This window comes from Westerdykella ornata (genome assembly GCF_010094085.1).
Source record: "Westerdykella ornata strain CBS 379.55 unplaced genomic scaffold EI97scaffold_23, whole genome shotgun sequence".
NCBI classification, from domain to species: Eukaryota; Fungi; Ascomycota; class Dothideomycetes; order Pleosporales; family Sporormiaceae; genus Westerdykella; species Westerdykella ornata.
The window spans coordinates 2,320-16,033 of NW_022986873.1; the positions used below are offsets into that span (position 1 = coordinate 2,320).

Sequence of the window (13,714 nt, forward strand, 5' to 3'; positions counted from 1 at the left end):
AGGGCACTAGCCACTGCAGAATCACTAGCCACTGCAGACTCACTAGCCACTATCCTCAGTCAGTACTGGTATAGACATCTTCTCCCAGTCCTTCTCTCTAGTCCCAGATGGGATATCCATAAACTGGCTTACCATCTGACAAGAGTCTTTAGCTGGATATATAGGTTAGCAAACTAAGATAGGACTACAGCCCTGTTAGCAGGCTAAATTCTAGATCTTTTAAATGCAGATTATATAGTTTTTAGCTTAAAAGTTTCTCTGTAGAAGTCCCTAATTGCATAGAGAAATTTAGTACAGTTATAGTCCTTATAACTCTAGTAGACTACAAGCTCTACATGTTTCTTATTATAGTACTTGTATAGCTAAAAGATTGCAACGTTGCAAGGCTAGAGAATATATAATATATAAGGAAGAATAGCATATAGGATAATAAACAAGCTCTAGGCTAGGAAGATAAAGTTATATATAAGATGGGAGCTGTAGCTATTAAAGATTAGAAGCTGCTACTTGCTCTGCTACTAGAAGGAGGAGTACTTGTAGAAATAATATAGATAGTTAATAGCAATCTAATTATTTAAATAGCTACTTTCTATAACTCTAAAGAGCATATTTAGGTCTAGATTTAATGCCTCTAACATATAAGAGTACTAGATAACTAATCCTTTAAGGATGCAGAGCAGCAGGATAGTAGCTCTATCTATGCTAATTGCCTCTACTATAGAGACAAAATCTCTATTAGTTTCTAATAGAGATTAATAGATCTAAAATGCCTGCAGAGTTACTATATCTTGTCTGCTACCTATACTAATTCTAAAGCTAGTTTTATTAAAATTCTAGACATTATAGTAGCAGATACTATAGTCGTATATAAGCTTCTTAACTATGTTAAATTAGAGTTTAATAATTATAGTATCTTATATGTATACTTTGTCCTTTTCTACTAGTTTCTACCATATCTTTTTAACGTATAGGTTACAGCATAGATACTGCTTAAAGAAATCCTAGCTAAGTAGATGTAGGGTAATGCCTAGCAGAGTAGTTAACTAGCAGATTAATTTTGCTGCCGCCTCCTATATAGAAATTAGTAGAGGCTAGCTAATCTTATCTAGGTATTTAATATAAAGCTTAAGAGCCTTTAACTAAGTATTATTTAATTGCTAGTTTGTAGGTAGGCATGTATTTTGTAAATTAGCGCCCTTAACGCATTAGTAGAGCTAGTAATAGTCTATATTAAACAGGCACACAACACTAGCTAGATTGTAGCTTGTTTTAACAGATATATACTTTAAGGTGATCTAAATCCTTTTTTTATGCTCTAAATAATTCTCTATTGCAATTTAGGGTTAAAAATAATGTATAGGAGGGTAATCTTAGCAAAATTTGTGTTAAGCTTGGTAATTTGTGTTGAGCTCGTGTCAGATGGTAAGCCAGTTTATGGATATCCCATCATCCCATCTGGGACTGAAGAGGAGGACTGGGAGAAACTGTCTGTACCGGTACTGTCTGAGGACATGTGGCTAGTGATTCTGCAGTGGCTAGTGCCCTGCACAGCCTTGGTGCCCAGAGAAGGAACATCAAAACCGGTGTCAGGCCCCAGCCTCACCCACACAAGCACATACCTGAATACAATCAGTCAACCCATCTTCAATCAATCTTTCTGTCACCGTGACATCTTCAGATACCATCAAATCTGACAGCTCGGTAGCACCTCCGAGCGTAAGCGAGGAGGTGCGTGGCGCGGGTAAGGGAACCCTTCATGTTTATATACCCATCTGCCCATCACATTTTCCAGCCCACAGTAGCTGTCCTCCAAATCAGAACATTCAAGATTTTCGTGTGAAAAGCGCGCAATACTTTCTCGCAGTGATAATAATATCCATCAGCTCCGCAATACGTGCCAGTGGAAAGAGTCAAAACATTCTTGTCTCGCACCTTTTCGTCAATATTATAGGAGGACGCGACCTCTCATAGGCCAACATTTTGTGGTACTTGACAATTTTTGTATTAGGCTTTGAGCCTACAAAAGTGCTCGAGGGAAGATGACAACAGGAGGAGGAGGAGGATTGGTACGAGTTATCTATATATATGCATGCGCTCTACTGCGCCATCGTCGTGCTCTTCAAGTTCTCAAAGACTTAGATTGGCTTGCACATGTGCGTGTGCGACACTAGGCTGCTTCATTAGGTGTAGTTCCTGATTAGACGACAGTCTCTCCATGCCCGAGGACACACATCTAACATTCTTACATCACAAGCACCCTCGTCCAACCCTAGTTCCTCGAGCACTGGGAATGATACACCACACCACCATCGCCCGTCCTAGCAATAATCGCCAACCTCCCAAAGCGCCTCCGTCCCCTCCATTCGGACGTACACAGTACCCCCTCCTCCCAGCTCCCCCACCGTCACCAACCTCACTCTGATAGGCCACTCAAACCCCGCTTCCATATTACCACACTTAACCCTATATCAGCCTGTACTATCACCGTCCCCAATAACGTATATGTACTTCGTACACGCCTGTACAATGAATGCGGCCGCATGCATCGGGTTTATCACTCTTGATATGACCATGATGGTTATGACGCACATTCACCACCGCTCTCCTGGGGCTGGGGAATTTGTAATAAGAGAATATGAGCGTGGGGTAGGGACTTGCGAGAATTGTCTCCACAGTCTGCCTATGGGTCGAAATTGTCTTGCTTCTCCATATCTGCGCCACAATATACCCTCTCAGACATACTACCCTACCCAGTACTCCAGTAGACGCTCTCCTGTGAGTATCACGGTATGTATGCATGTTACTTTCCATCCTCGTCAACGATGCGCCAGCCCTGCATGTATTCTGATCATGCGGTGCTGCAGGCTGTTCGGACTTTTGTCGCACCCTGACCCTCATCCGAGTGTATCCTTCCAAGTGCACTCGTCGAGCTGCAGCTGCAATTGGTAGGCGTGACTTCCAGCTACGGATTGCTATGTCTGGACTTCATAAGGTCTTGTATTGATGCATCGTCTTGTCATAATATTGTACATTTCGACCGTAATCTGGATATCCAAAATGCACCCAGAATAAATGCCTATAGAGATATACGAAAATGGGTATAAGCCGCGCCGCACGTGACATCCACGTGCATTCACTCATAAGACCTGGGCATGCGACCTTGCGCTTCCCTGGGTTATCAGCCGTAATACCAGAAACACCCTTTGTGCACAGTTCTCTCCTTTCATCCACCCACATTCCGACTCCTCATAAACTTCCGAACCCCTTGCATCATTATAGCCGGTGGGTCATCATTGCATACACAGTACAACTCGCGGACACCGCTTCGCCCTAGTCGACGGCTTAGGCGACCCTCGAATCGAAGCTCTCCTTTCTCCACAGCGGGAGATATCCCAGGTCTGGGGCTGTGAAGTGGGTCCCGCTCGTCCTGAGAACCGGAATACATTTCTCTTTGTCATTCCAGTCATCGTTCCTGGGATGCACTTGGCTCCCACTGACAGAATTGGTGTTCGGCATAGGATTGATCGAAAGCGCTTGCCTGTGGCGCCTCTGATTCAGGCGTCGCCCGGTTTCCTTCTAGTCTTGCCGGTGGCTTTGCTGTATGCACCCTCGAAATGCTCTCTTGCGGACCGGGTTAGGGGAGGGCTTTTCGTACGACAGTGAAGTCAGTCCAGCTCTGCAAACATCGTGATTCCCTTCTCCTCATTTCAGACTGCTTGCCTACGGCTCAAACTTCAGCCCGGCGGTCCTCAGCCACATCTGCCTCTTTCCCTCAGCCTCGCGGATCAACTCTGCAGAAAGTCGGATACTGGGGCATAGATGCGCAAGCCGCTCAATTTCGTGAATCACGTTCGTGATGATGTCGTCCATAGTAGCAGGTGGAGGGAGCAGAGCGGAGAGCGAAGCAGACATGGTTGCGCCCATGACGAGGAGTGTCTGGGAGATGATTCTGTATAAGACGTTAGGAAATAAAGCCTATAGAGAATGCAGCTGCACAACTTACGATAAAGCGCCCTGGAAGAGATAAGGCAAATGGCCCGCATGATGTGCTGTGATGTACTCCAACTGCCTGATACAAGCCTCAAGACACCTATGGCAATTCTCCTGTACGCCCTGATCCATTGCGAGACTCTCGTCTTGCAGCACGAGCAAGATGTACGGCCTGAAGATGATGGTGCGGCAGGCAAAGTATCGCAGCCTCAACACCGTCTGGACTGGGTTCTGCAGCGGGACTCTGTCGAGGGGAAATTGCATGGCGGGTGGTAATCCCGCATACCATTGGTTGAGCTGGTAGTCGAGTTCGATAACAAGGGGGTCGAGTTGGGCGATGGAGGCAGCAGCTGGGGAATTGGAGAAAGGTGACTTTCGAATGTAGAGCATAGAGCTGACGCGATTGAGGAGACGACGGAGTGCTATCTCGGCGAGAAAGTACCACAACTCGTCTCTCCCTATGGATGGGTCGGCGCCAATGTCCTCAAAGCCCGTAGGGAGGGTGAAGGTCTCTTCATACTGCTCAATACCCGAATGGGGGAGATCGAGCTCGGCGAGAAGGTCGCTTTCAATCATGACAGCGTTCCAATAGACACGTTTGCTAAGCTCTTCTTCAGCAGGAGATACTCGTCCCGGGGCCATGAGAAGGAGTTGCAGCTTCATGCTTGCACCCGAGAGGATGTTCCACGCTTCCACTGGTCGAACAAGGTAGATCAGGTAAGCAGCGGCTAGGATTTGGCATTGTGCTGAAAGCATGTTGTTGGTCGTCATCAGACTGGGCAGGAGTGCCCACGCATGTGCAAAGTATGCCAGGCCGGGAGGCTCTTTATCTCGCGGTTGTTGTGAGATGGTCCCAGTGCTTGACGCATGCCCCAAAGCCAACACCAGAAGCACAATACAGCTCTCCGGCCCTTCGCGAAAGCCGCGGGACAGGGCAATCTGGTAGTAGCTGTTCCAGGTATACGGGTTTACAATGGCATAGAAAACGTTGACTCCTTCAAAGAATGCCCGCACATATGTCCCCGTGTTGGACAGGTCCAGGCCGAGGGAAGTGCCAAGCCTTAGGGGTTCGCGGCTCATCTCGAGCTGGAGCAGGACTTTTGGATCGTACGGACGGGAAACCAGCTCCCGGATCATGGGAGATTGTAGCAAATGCAACGCAGCAGTCGTATGCGTCTTGGGCATGGTGGAGATGTTGGAAGGGGTGCTATTCCACGTTCCGATGCCGTTGATTGGTGGAATCATTCCCAAAGCGGCCATGCCGCCCGTACTTCGAGCCAGAAAGTCATCGCTCGTGGAATTGCTGGCAGCAGGTGAGTGAGTCGACAGGTTGAAGCCGTTTGCGAGATTCGTCTGGAGGAGTCCTTCGATGCGGTTCAGGTGCTCAAGAATCAGCTTGTCACCGGCATCGAGCTTGATGCCTGGTTCGCGGTAAATGCACTCGGCGTTTAGCTCGGTGCAGAGCCTGCACTTGGGTCGAGAGCCATCGCAGCGAGATTTCCTCGACCTGCAGATTTCGCAGGCAATGGTTGCCCGGCGGCGGGGATAGTCTATGGTATCGGTACTGGGCCGTTTCTTCGTGGTTGGCCTCGGCTCGTTATTGGTGTTGCTGTTGCTTGTGTTGCTAGCAGTGCTCGGATTGCTGTTGGCAGAGGTACCATTTGTGCCATTACTCGTGGGAGCAGTTCCATTGCTGGTCTGGGGTTGGGTGGTGTCTGTGGACATCTCGCGATCTGTACCCGAAGACTGCGACATGTTGCGCGGACGCTTCTTGAAGGCACCATTCAGACCAGGTGAGGACGAGTAGAAGCCGCCGGGAGACTCGAGGAGGTGAGGAGACTTGAGCGAGGACTTGAGGACGAAATTGCTCTGATCGGGTAAGGTATTCAGGTTAAGGCAGAATGAGTCTCGCGGGAAATGGCCATTGGTCGTGGCGGCTGACACGGGACTAACGTCTGGAGAAGGCGTGACGGCGGCCATGATTGGGTGCAATGCGACGTTGTCGGACTATCCCACTTGCTACCCACAACTGTCAACTGCAGGCTGCACGACCGGCGAGTCGATGTTGCAGCGGTAAGACAGGAAGGAGAGAAACGTCTCTCAGCAAGGGACCCGGAGCGGCAGCGGAGCAGCAACGAGATATATTGTGCCTGGCGTGGATCGTCTGGACAGTCCCGTGGCGGCTCGCCTCCGCTCCAGGGCCCTCATCATCCCATCATCCCATCCCCCTCCCATCCCCCAGTCCCCCAGACCCAAATGGCAGGCCTTTCATCTGGAGCTGCTGCTGATGCGGGGGACAGGGCCCCGGCGGACCATGTAACCTGGGGATTCTGGGGAGCAACCTCTGACCAAGTGTAGCGCCACGAACCAAAGCCAGGGGGACTGCTAGGGCGCAATCAAACTCTGAACAGTGAAGCCTGAGTGGTGCTGAGTGACAACTGGAGAAAGGACGAGTTGGTTGGACTCTCAGGGGCGGACCGGAACAGGAATCGAATGCCAACCGGACTGTGCCCCGGGAATAATCAACCTCTGCGTTTCTCCCAGCAACTACCTACTGGCGGCTGTTCACATCGCACAGAGCGGATGCTGCGCTGGTATGGCATCCTTCTGGTGGTGGTCAGCCACCACGAGTGCAAGACTGAAGTCCATGGATACCTGCTAGGTAGATAATGCACGGTCCCCGTTAGTCTCGCATCGCCTAATAGTCATTCATGATAGGTACCTTGCCAACCCTTCATTATTTGTGGACCTCTCCCTCGCAGGCCAACAGGGTCCAAGAGGACCTCTCACGACGTCTCATTTGCTGACTGAGAGACACCTCTCTAGCAACCAGCGACTCGCACTTTTACGCGGACTGCATTATTGCTGCTGGACCTGCAGGAACCCCCATATGCATCCCTGGCCACCACTCACCGACCTCGCTGGCAGCGGTAACCAACCACCTCCACTTCGTATATTGCATGCCAAGTCTCTGCATATATCCTCGTCGTCCTCACCGAGATCTCATAGGCCCACATGCTCCTTCTATGCATCGGCGCGCTATAAAATTTGCTGCCCAACTGTTCCCTTCTGCAGTTCTGCCCCGGTCATGGAAGCCATCGAAGACATCTGGAAGACATCGAGAAGGTGTCAAGTGCAGCCATTGCTGGGATATATCCGCAGAGCACCCACGCCTGGGTTGATGCCGCGACATAGGCTTGTCGCAGGTGTCTCTGGCGAGATTGGATATTGCAAGGGAGGAGGTTGATATTTGTGACCGTCGACCCTTTGTTGTTCGTTTACCTTTCGAGAAGGCTTCCAGAAGGATTGCGCTGTGCTGCACTGCACGTCACATCACGCGGCTATCGAGATACCGCAACAAAAGCGCCACACAGACATGGATGGAGCTGGTTGCTCCGCTGTGGCGCTATGGTGTGTGGTCATGAGTGCTCGTGTTGTACGATACGAGGAACAGAGTTTCTCGCTACCAGAAAATGACAGTAGTTGGTGCTGTTCGTTGCAGTTGCCTGATCTGCAGAAAGGGCGTGCTGACAGTTGCGTACGCTTGCCAATCCTTCAGCATCTCCACAGATATGCGTAGGAAACTCTACTGGGAAGGTGGCCTGTGTCGTATACGCTTGGCTTCTTCTCCCTCGGCAAGTATTGCGGCATTGACAATATTCCTTAGGTTTTAGGTGCTGTGTAATCCGTACCTGGGGCTCTGTGATTTGCACTTCGTAGTCAGGATTGCGGTACGCGTCTCCCATCAGCCCTAAGCTCAACAAGTAGATTGGTTCTACGAGCGCCGTTTCCGGGTATGTCCTAATAAGACACTGGCGATCTTTAATATCACCACGCCGAAGCGACGACGTGCAACCTCGCAAAGGCATGCAGCTTGGTAGAGCCTGATGCTTCGTCATGAAGCGTAGCTGGAGGGTGCTAGTTTGACAGTAGATATCCGGTGTCAATATTCGTGTATTGGAAGATTGTGAACCTGTGTCAAACAGAGAGGAGCGCAGATGAAGAGGACTGCCTGTTTACATACGGGCGTGAGATGCTGGCCTTGTAATGCAAGTGCTCGGAGATGAAGGCTTACCGGGAACAGCGTAATGTGGAGATTGCCGGTACGCCTTGTACCAGGTATTGCAGATGTAGTGCCGGCGCAGGCGACGACAATGGAGGGGGTCGGCTAGATTGATAGTTCAATTCGTATTCGAGGAGATTCTGGGCAGTGGCAGCAATGGCCAGCCATAGCAGCGAGTCCTGAACCTGAAATAACCCCAAGGACCAATTTCTCGGTCCAGATCATGTCCCTGGACACCGAAAGATATCTCTTTCAGGAGAAGACGACAATGTGATCTCCACACATGACGGCGGAGTCCATCCCGTTGTTCTCCCCTAGGCGGGACATTGTCGAAGCTCTTTCACGCTCAAAGGAAATCGGTGGCACTGAGGTCCATGCAGAGAGTATCTCATCCTTGGACTTTGATCGCAGAAGAAGTAGAAGACACAGTAGTGCGGTGGGATGGGCCATTCTTTTCGCTGCAGGGAAAGTCCAAACATGCTTGAGGTGAACAGATTTTGGTGAAGCCAAGCTGGCCAAATACGGCAACCACGACACAGGAGTTCCTTCCTCTACAACACCTGGGCAACGAATGACAATGGCACATTCCACAATGGGCCAAATACACAATCTTTGCTATTGGCAGGTAGTCACAACCAGCAAACAAGCAAACATGCCACCTGGGCACTGGCGATTGCATCATACCACTGTCCAACCATTTCATGAACAGTTCAGCGAGCAGTGAAGCACACGCACACAACATTGAACAGGACAAGCAGGCCACACAGAACCGACTTCCACACTGCTTGCTGCTAGAAACAGCTACTTCTCTACCTCCACAATCGTCGAAGCGGTATAACCACAGAACTTGAACAAACCACCATCTTCTTCAGGCTCACTGTCCGTCAAGTCCCAATGTCTACCCAACCAACGCCTCCTCCCTCATCGTCCCGAAGCGGACATTGGGAACAGAGCAACAACAAAACACTCAATACCACTCTCAGCAACACCATCACCGACCCCGTCACAGCCGAACTCCGACCTTTGACTCCTTCCACGTCCCCCACACCCCCAGCCAACCCACTCACCGCGGCCGCCACCTCCGCCGCCTCAACCGTCAAGGACATCTCGTCCAGCGCCGCAGAGACCGTCAAGTCTGCAACGGAGAGCGTGGTTTCTGCCGTCCAAGGAGCCGCGGAATGGGTAGAGGAGAAGGCAGAGAAGCTGGCTGGCGAGGAGAGTGAAGCGGCGAAGGGGTTGGGACCGTATGGAAATCCGGGGACGGCTGTGAATAGCGATTTAGATCCGTTGAGTGGTGGGGCGTGGTTATTGCCGGTAATTGAGGCGGAGAGGGCTGCCGCTGGGGAGGGGGCCAAGGATGAGGAGAATGAAGAGAATAGCGAGGAAAAGCAGAGCAAGAAGGACAAATAGGGAGATGGACGTGGTGTTGAGGCCGTAGAGGATGAGCGTCCGAAGGCTGGCGAGTAATGGTATAGCTTCGAGTATGTTTTCAATGGGTCCGGGATGTCCGAGGCGGCTTGGATGCCCACACAGGCCAAACAGACATTCTTAAACTCTCAATCTTAGCATTTCTTGCTCACACTCATCTCCTATACCTCCTCCTCTTCTCAAATGCCGCCCCAATCTGCGCCCCACTGCCCCTATCCCCGTCTCCCACATCCCTGCCCCTCTTTCTGCTCCTCTCCAGCATTCCCATTGCTCCCTTCGATGAACCTCCCTTCTTCTGCGTCAACCTCTCAATCCGATCCAGCCCAGCTCCAAGACCCCTCCACTCTTCACCACCCCAACCACCGTCCCTGCCGCCCCTACTCTTCGCCTTATCCTTCTTCCCCTGCGTAGGCAACCGCACAAAGTTCGCTTCTTCGTATTCTCTCCTCTCGGCCTCCTCGCGCCTCTCCTTGTCGGACTTCATGCGCCGACCTCCTTGCACTATGGTGCTTCCAATAGACGGTTCGGCCATTGGCGCGGCGGAGAGCTCGGTAGCGACGAATTCGTCGAGTGTGGCGGATTTGGCTGCATGCCGCGCCTGCCTTTCTTCTCTCGCCGTGGTGGTAGGCATAGCCATGGGCGTGATGCGCGGTGGGCGATAGATGCCGTCTTTAGTGGAGGCAGATGCGCGGGATTCGTCGGCGGCGCTGGGTTTGGAGCGCACAAAGGCGGCCCGGTTGGGTCCGAAGGAGGTGGTATCCAAGTCCTCTGCATCGTCTGCTCTTCCAAAGCCGTTCTCAGCAGCGGAGCCATCGTCGCTAGTGATGTCCGATTCAACGGGATTCATGATCTTCTTCGTCTTCGGAAGACGCGGTCGCTCAGCCTGGACGGTGGGTTTGCGCTCGCTTGTCTCTGCCGTGCGGAGGATCTTGTCGATTTGATATTTCAGTCGGTTCTCGAGCGGCCAAATGCCCTTTTCAATGTATAATCGGAGTTCGGCGAGCTTCTTGATGACTTCGCGGTCGAGGCTTTCGCTCTTTCTGTCGCCATTTGCGACGGTTTCATCGATCGTGCCATTGGTTTCCGCCGACGTAGGGTGTGACTTTCCGGAGCGCGAGCGTAGCTTGAGTAAGATAAGGAAGACAAGATTTTGGAGGTAGGAGAGGAGTAGCTCGTTCTTCACATCGAGGAGGGATATGCCGTCCTTGGGTGGGAGGATGGTGTCGGCCGCGGGAAGCGCTTGGATCGCAGAGGTGATGGATTCTGTAAGGGTAGTTAAAAGTGCGGAGAGGGAATTGTCGACTGCCATTTCGAGGGCGTTTCAGGTGGACTATTAGTCCGGTACAGCGTCGTAGAAGTAGAAGTGCGCTTGTATGCGATGGGAGACGGATTTCAAAATAATTCTCTTACAAAAGTCGGCCAAGAGTTCGGAGCAGGGATGTTAGTGCTTGGGCCCTCCGAGACGCTTATCCAGTCTTTGTCAACCTCGGCAGCGTGTCAGAACAACACGATGAAGGGTTGACTTGGGATTGATTAGTATATGTAAGTACACAACGGAGGCAATATATAATCCAAGTGATCTTGCAGGAGATCTTACTTGTACTCTTTAAGGTTACTCCAGTGCATATACTCCGTACTGTAGCACCATGTCCGCCGGAACCAACCGCCTCTTCCTCACCACGGCCATTGCCCATGGCCTTCTTAGCTTGGGACACACTGTACGTCACCAAAGCTCGATCGTCTATCATATGAAGATATAGAATCCAAATGTTAATCTCTCTGCCTTGCCGTACAGGCGAAAGGCCTGGAGCAATTCAAGGAACCGTCTCTGAAACAGATTCCCGCACTTCTCCGTACGACTGTGAAGGTCGGCTGGTATGAAGGCAGCGTCTTCTTTGTCATTGCTGGTATGTCATCTCAAGCTCTTTGCACACTTCGGGTCCCTGACAAGACCATATTTCTTCTCCTTATGTCTTTGATATCTCGTTACGATACGTTCATTTCACTGCCTTGTGACTTCAGTCCATTATGATTGGTGTACATCGCCCGTTAAAGCCCGCCTCCTCTCCAGTACATATCCCAAACTCCCTCTAAACAACCATTCGTCCCCGTCTTCCCTCTGATCTATCCTTTAACACCCTGTGTACCACTTTCGAGATATCAAATTCCCCCCTTCCCTCTCCACACTAACATCCTCCCCAGCCCTCCTAAACCTAAAATGGTCCCACTCCCCCATCGGCCTCGTCGACCCCCTCGACAAAGCCATCGCCACCCTCCTCACCACCCTCCTCTTCGGCGCAGGAGCAAAGTACTACGGTGCCGGAGACCGCGGCACGGGCATCACGCTCGCGATTGTTGGGATTCTGCAGGGTTTGGGGTTGAAGGGAGGTCTGTAGATAGCTTGTGTTGGGGAGAGGAGTGTGTGAAGAGGAAAAATCTAAGGTCGACACGTCAGCTCGCAGCGGTGTGGTTCTGTCTTGAGGGAGGACCGCCCAGGACGGGAACGAGATTTTTTTTGTGTCAAGCTGCAGTGCTGGCTTCTGTCGTGTGGGTGCCCATACACAGCAAGATGCTGAACTGGGCTCGGAAATGTGAGCCGTGCAGCTGTTCGACCGACTCTATGCAAAGCCAAGTACAGATTTCCCTCGATTCCGTTAGGTGCATAATCTTAGAATGTAAAACCTGCGAACTCTCTGTACCCGTTCTCATAGCGGGACCGAAGCCTTTTGATTGTGCCATGAAAAAGCCATGAAAAAGCGCCCTTGTTCCTATTCCCTTTATAAGAACGCGAAGGGTCCCTATGCATATCCTTAAGCGTTCCTAGATCGCATCTAGCGGAAGAGTGCTGGTTTGACACTCATTACATTAAGAAGCCTGCTATCGACCCAGATGTCTATGCTTCTGCCATCTCGTCCCTCCATACCTTTTCCGAAAACAGTCACCAGAGAGCCTTGTTTTCAAACCATACCAAAGGCAACCAGTTTCCTAGACTTCCGAAGCCTCGTGGACCTTGACCTCGAATCCCAACTCAGCCGTAGCCAAGGCCTCCTCCAGCCTCTCCTTGAAAATGATGGAAGCCTTCTTCGCACCACCAGAAACGTCCTTCTCGTCCTCGGCCAACTGCCTCAGACGCTTGAGAGCCTGTTCCACATACTCCATGACTTCTTCAGCCCAAACATTGCCTTCTCTAACACCTCCCTTGCTCGTAGTCGGTCCATTGTCGGCGAAATGGGCAAGACGCTCGTTGAGGATGCTTAAGCCACGGGAACGCTGCCGCCCACGAAGAACCACGCTAGGCGCCGGAGAGAAAGTGACGGGCGTGGGCGCTGGAACAGTTGGGTACATTGCTTCCTCGGCGGCTTCGTTTAGGTCTTCCTGGATTGGTGCAAGCGCGTTGTTGACAGCGCTAAGGTCTGGCTTATCGTGCAAGCTACCCTCATTGACGGGCGTCGTGTGCGGGGCATTGGGCTTCTCGGCGATGGGGGAGAGCGCAGTGATCGTTTCGGTGACTGACATGTTGCTGTAGAGAGGAGGTGAGTAATTGTGACGCTCGGGAAGACGGAGGGACCCTTATTACGAGACTGCAGAGAGTTGCTCTGAATGCGACTTGACAAACGAAGCGCGTAGGCGTGGTAAAGCGGAGTTTGTAGCAACGTCGGCAAGCGCAAAGGACGGTGGAGCCCGAAGGTGACCCAGGCGAGGCGAAAATGTACGTGCGTTTGTATTCGTCGTGGAAGCATCGAGCGCAACCTCGCCTTGGCAGTGAAAGCCAGAGCCCGAGTCACACGCAGATATTGCAAAACCACGAACGACGTCAGGGAGTATTTGCCAATCCTAGCCCGTCCATCTCTTCATTGCGTAGTGATATACGTCTGCGAATGACATTGGCTTTGTGGATGACGTCCAAAACACTGATGTACTCGAACGCAGGTTGTCTGAACCGATTAGGCCGGCTAGTGTAGCCCACCCCAAGCGCAAGTCCGTGGGCTTCGGCGGAGGGGGGTTGGTGTGCACTTCTGGTCGCAACAACGATTTAGCTCGCAAACTTCTTCCCATCCACGGCATGCAGTTGTTATAACTGCCGCATACAAATCCGCTCATCCATAGGATCAGCTCTACGCCATCAATGGTGAGCCCAAGCAGTCCCAGCTCGGCTTAGAAGACGCTAGAAACCGAAGAGAGCACATCTCCGGCAACGCCGATGTCAACAAACAGGAATGAAGTTCCACGCAC

At 51.4% G+C, this 13,714-nt stretch overlaps 5 protein-coding genes across 5 annotated transcripts; 2 read left to right on the plus strand and 3 right to left on the minus strand.

Moving 5' to 3' along the window:
* Nucleotides 1–3,720: 3,720 nt before the first annotated feature.
* Nucleotides 3,721–5,970, minus strand: EI97DRAFT_451952 (uncharacterized protein; the record flags this gene model as incomplete). Its single annotated transcript, XM_033800387.1, has 2 exons — nucleotides 3,721–3,949; nucleotides 4,004–5,970. 2 exons carry the CDS (start codon nucleotides 5,968–5,970, stop codon nucleotides 3,721–3,723), a joined length of 2,196 nt encoding a protein of 731 aa, XP_033651417.1.
* Nucleotides 5,971–8,336: 2,366 nt separating this feature from the next.
* EI97DRAFT_444442 (uncharacterized protein) lies at nucleotides 8,337–9,463 on the plus strand (the record flags this gene model as incomplete). Its single annotated transcript, XM_033799903.1, has 3 exons — nucleotides 8,337–8,484; nucleotides 8,548–8,678; nucleotides 8,855–9,463. 3 exons carry the CDS (start codon nucleotides 8,337–8,339, stop codon nucleotides 9,461–9,463), a joined length of 888 nt encoding a protein of 295 aa, XP_033651418.1.
* An 86-nt stretch (nucleotides 9,464–9,549) lies between these two features.
* EI97DRAFT_137550 (uncharacterized protein) lies at nucleotides 9,550–10,896 on the minus strand. The gene has a single exon (XM_033793175.1). It carries the CDS (start codon nucleotides 10,788–10,790, stop codon nucleotides 9,636–9,638), a length of 1,155 nt encoding a protein of 384 aa, XP_033651419.1. The 5' UTR covers nucleotides 10,791–10,896; the 3' UTR covers nucleotides 9,550–9,635.
* A 90-nt stretch (nucleotides 10,897–10,986) lies between these two features.
* On the plus strand, nucleotides 10,987–12,140 carry EI97DRAFT_435528 (uncharacterized protein). The gene is made up of 4 exons (XM_033798882.1): nucleotides 10,987–11,023; nucleotides 11,093–11,199; nucleotides 11,277–11,388; nucleotides 11,684–12,140. Exons 2-4 carry the CDS (start codon nucleotides 11,128–11,130, stop codon nucleotides 11,875–11,877), a joined length of 378 nt encoding a protein of 125 aa, XP_033651420.1. The 5' UTR covers nucleotides 10,987–11,023; nucleotides 11,093–11,127; the 3' UTR covers nucleotides 11,878–12,140.
* A 209-nt stretch (nucleotides 12,141–12,349) lies between these two features.
* EI97DRAFT_137671 (uncharacterized protein) lies at nucleotides 12,350–13,156 on the minus strand. Its single transcript, XM_033793176.1, has one exon. The coding sequence runs from the start codon at nucleotides 12,995–12,997 to the stop codon at nucleotides 12,467–12,469; it is 531 nt and encodes a 176-aa protein (XP_033651421.1). The 5' UTR covers nucleotides 12,998–13,156; the 3' UTR covers nucleotides 12,350–12,466.
* Between the last annotated feature and the right edge of the window lie 558 nt (nucleotides 13,157–13,714).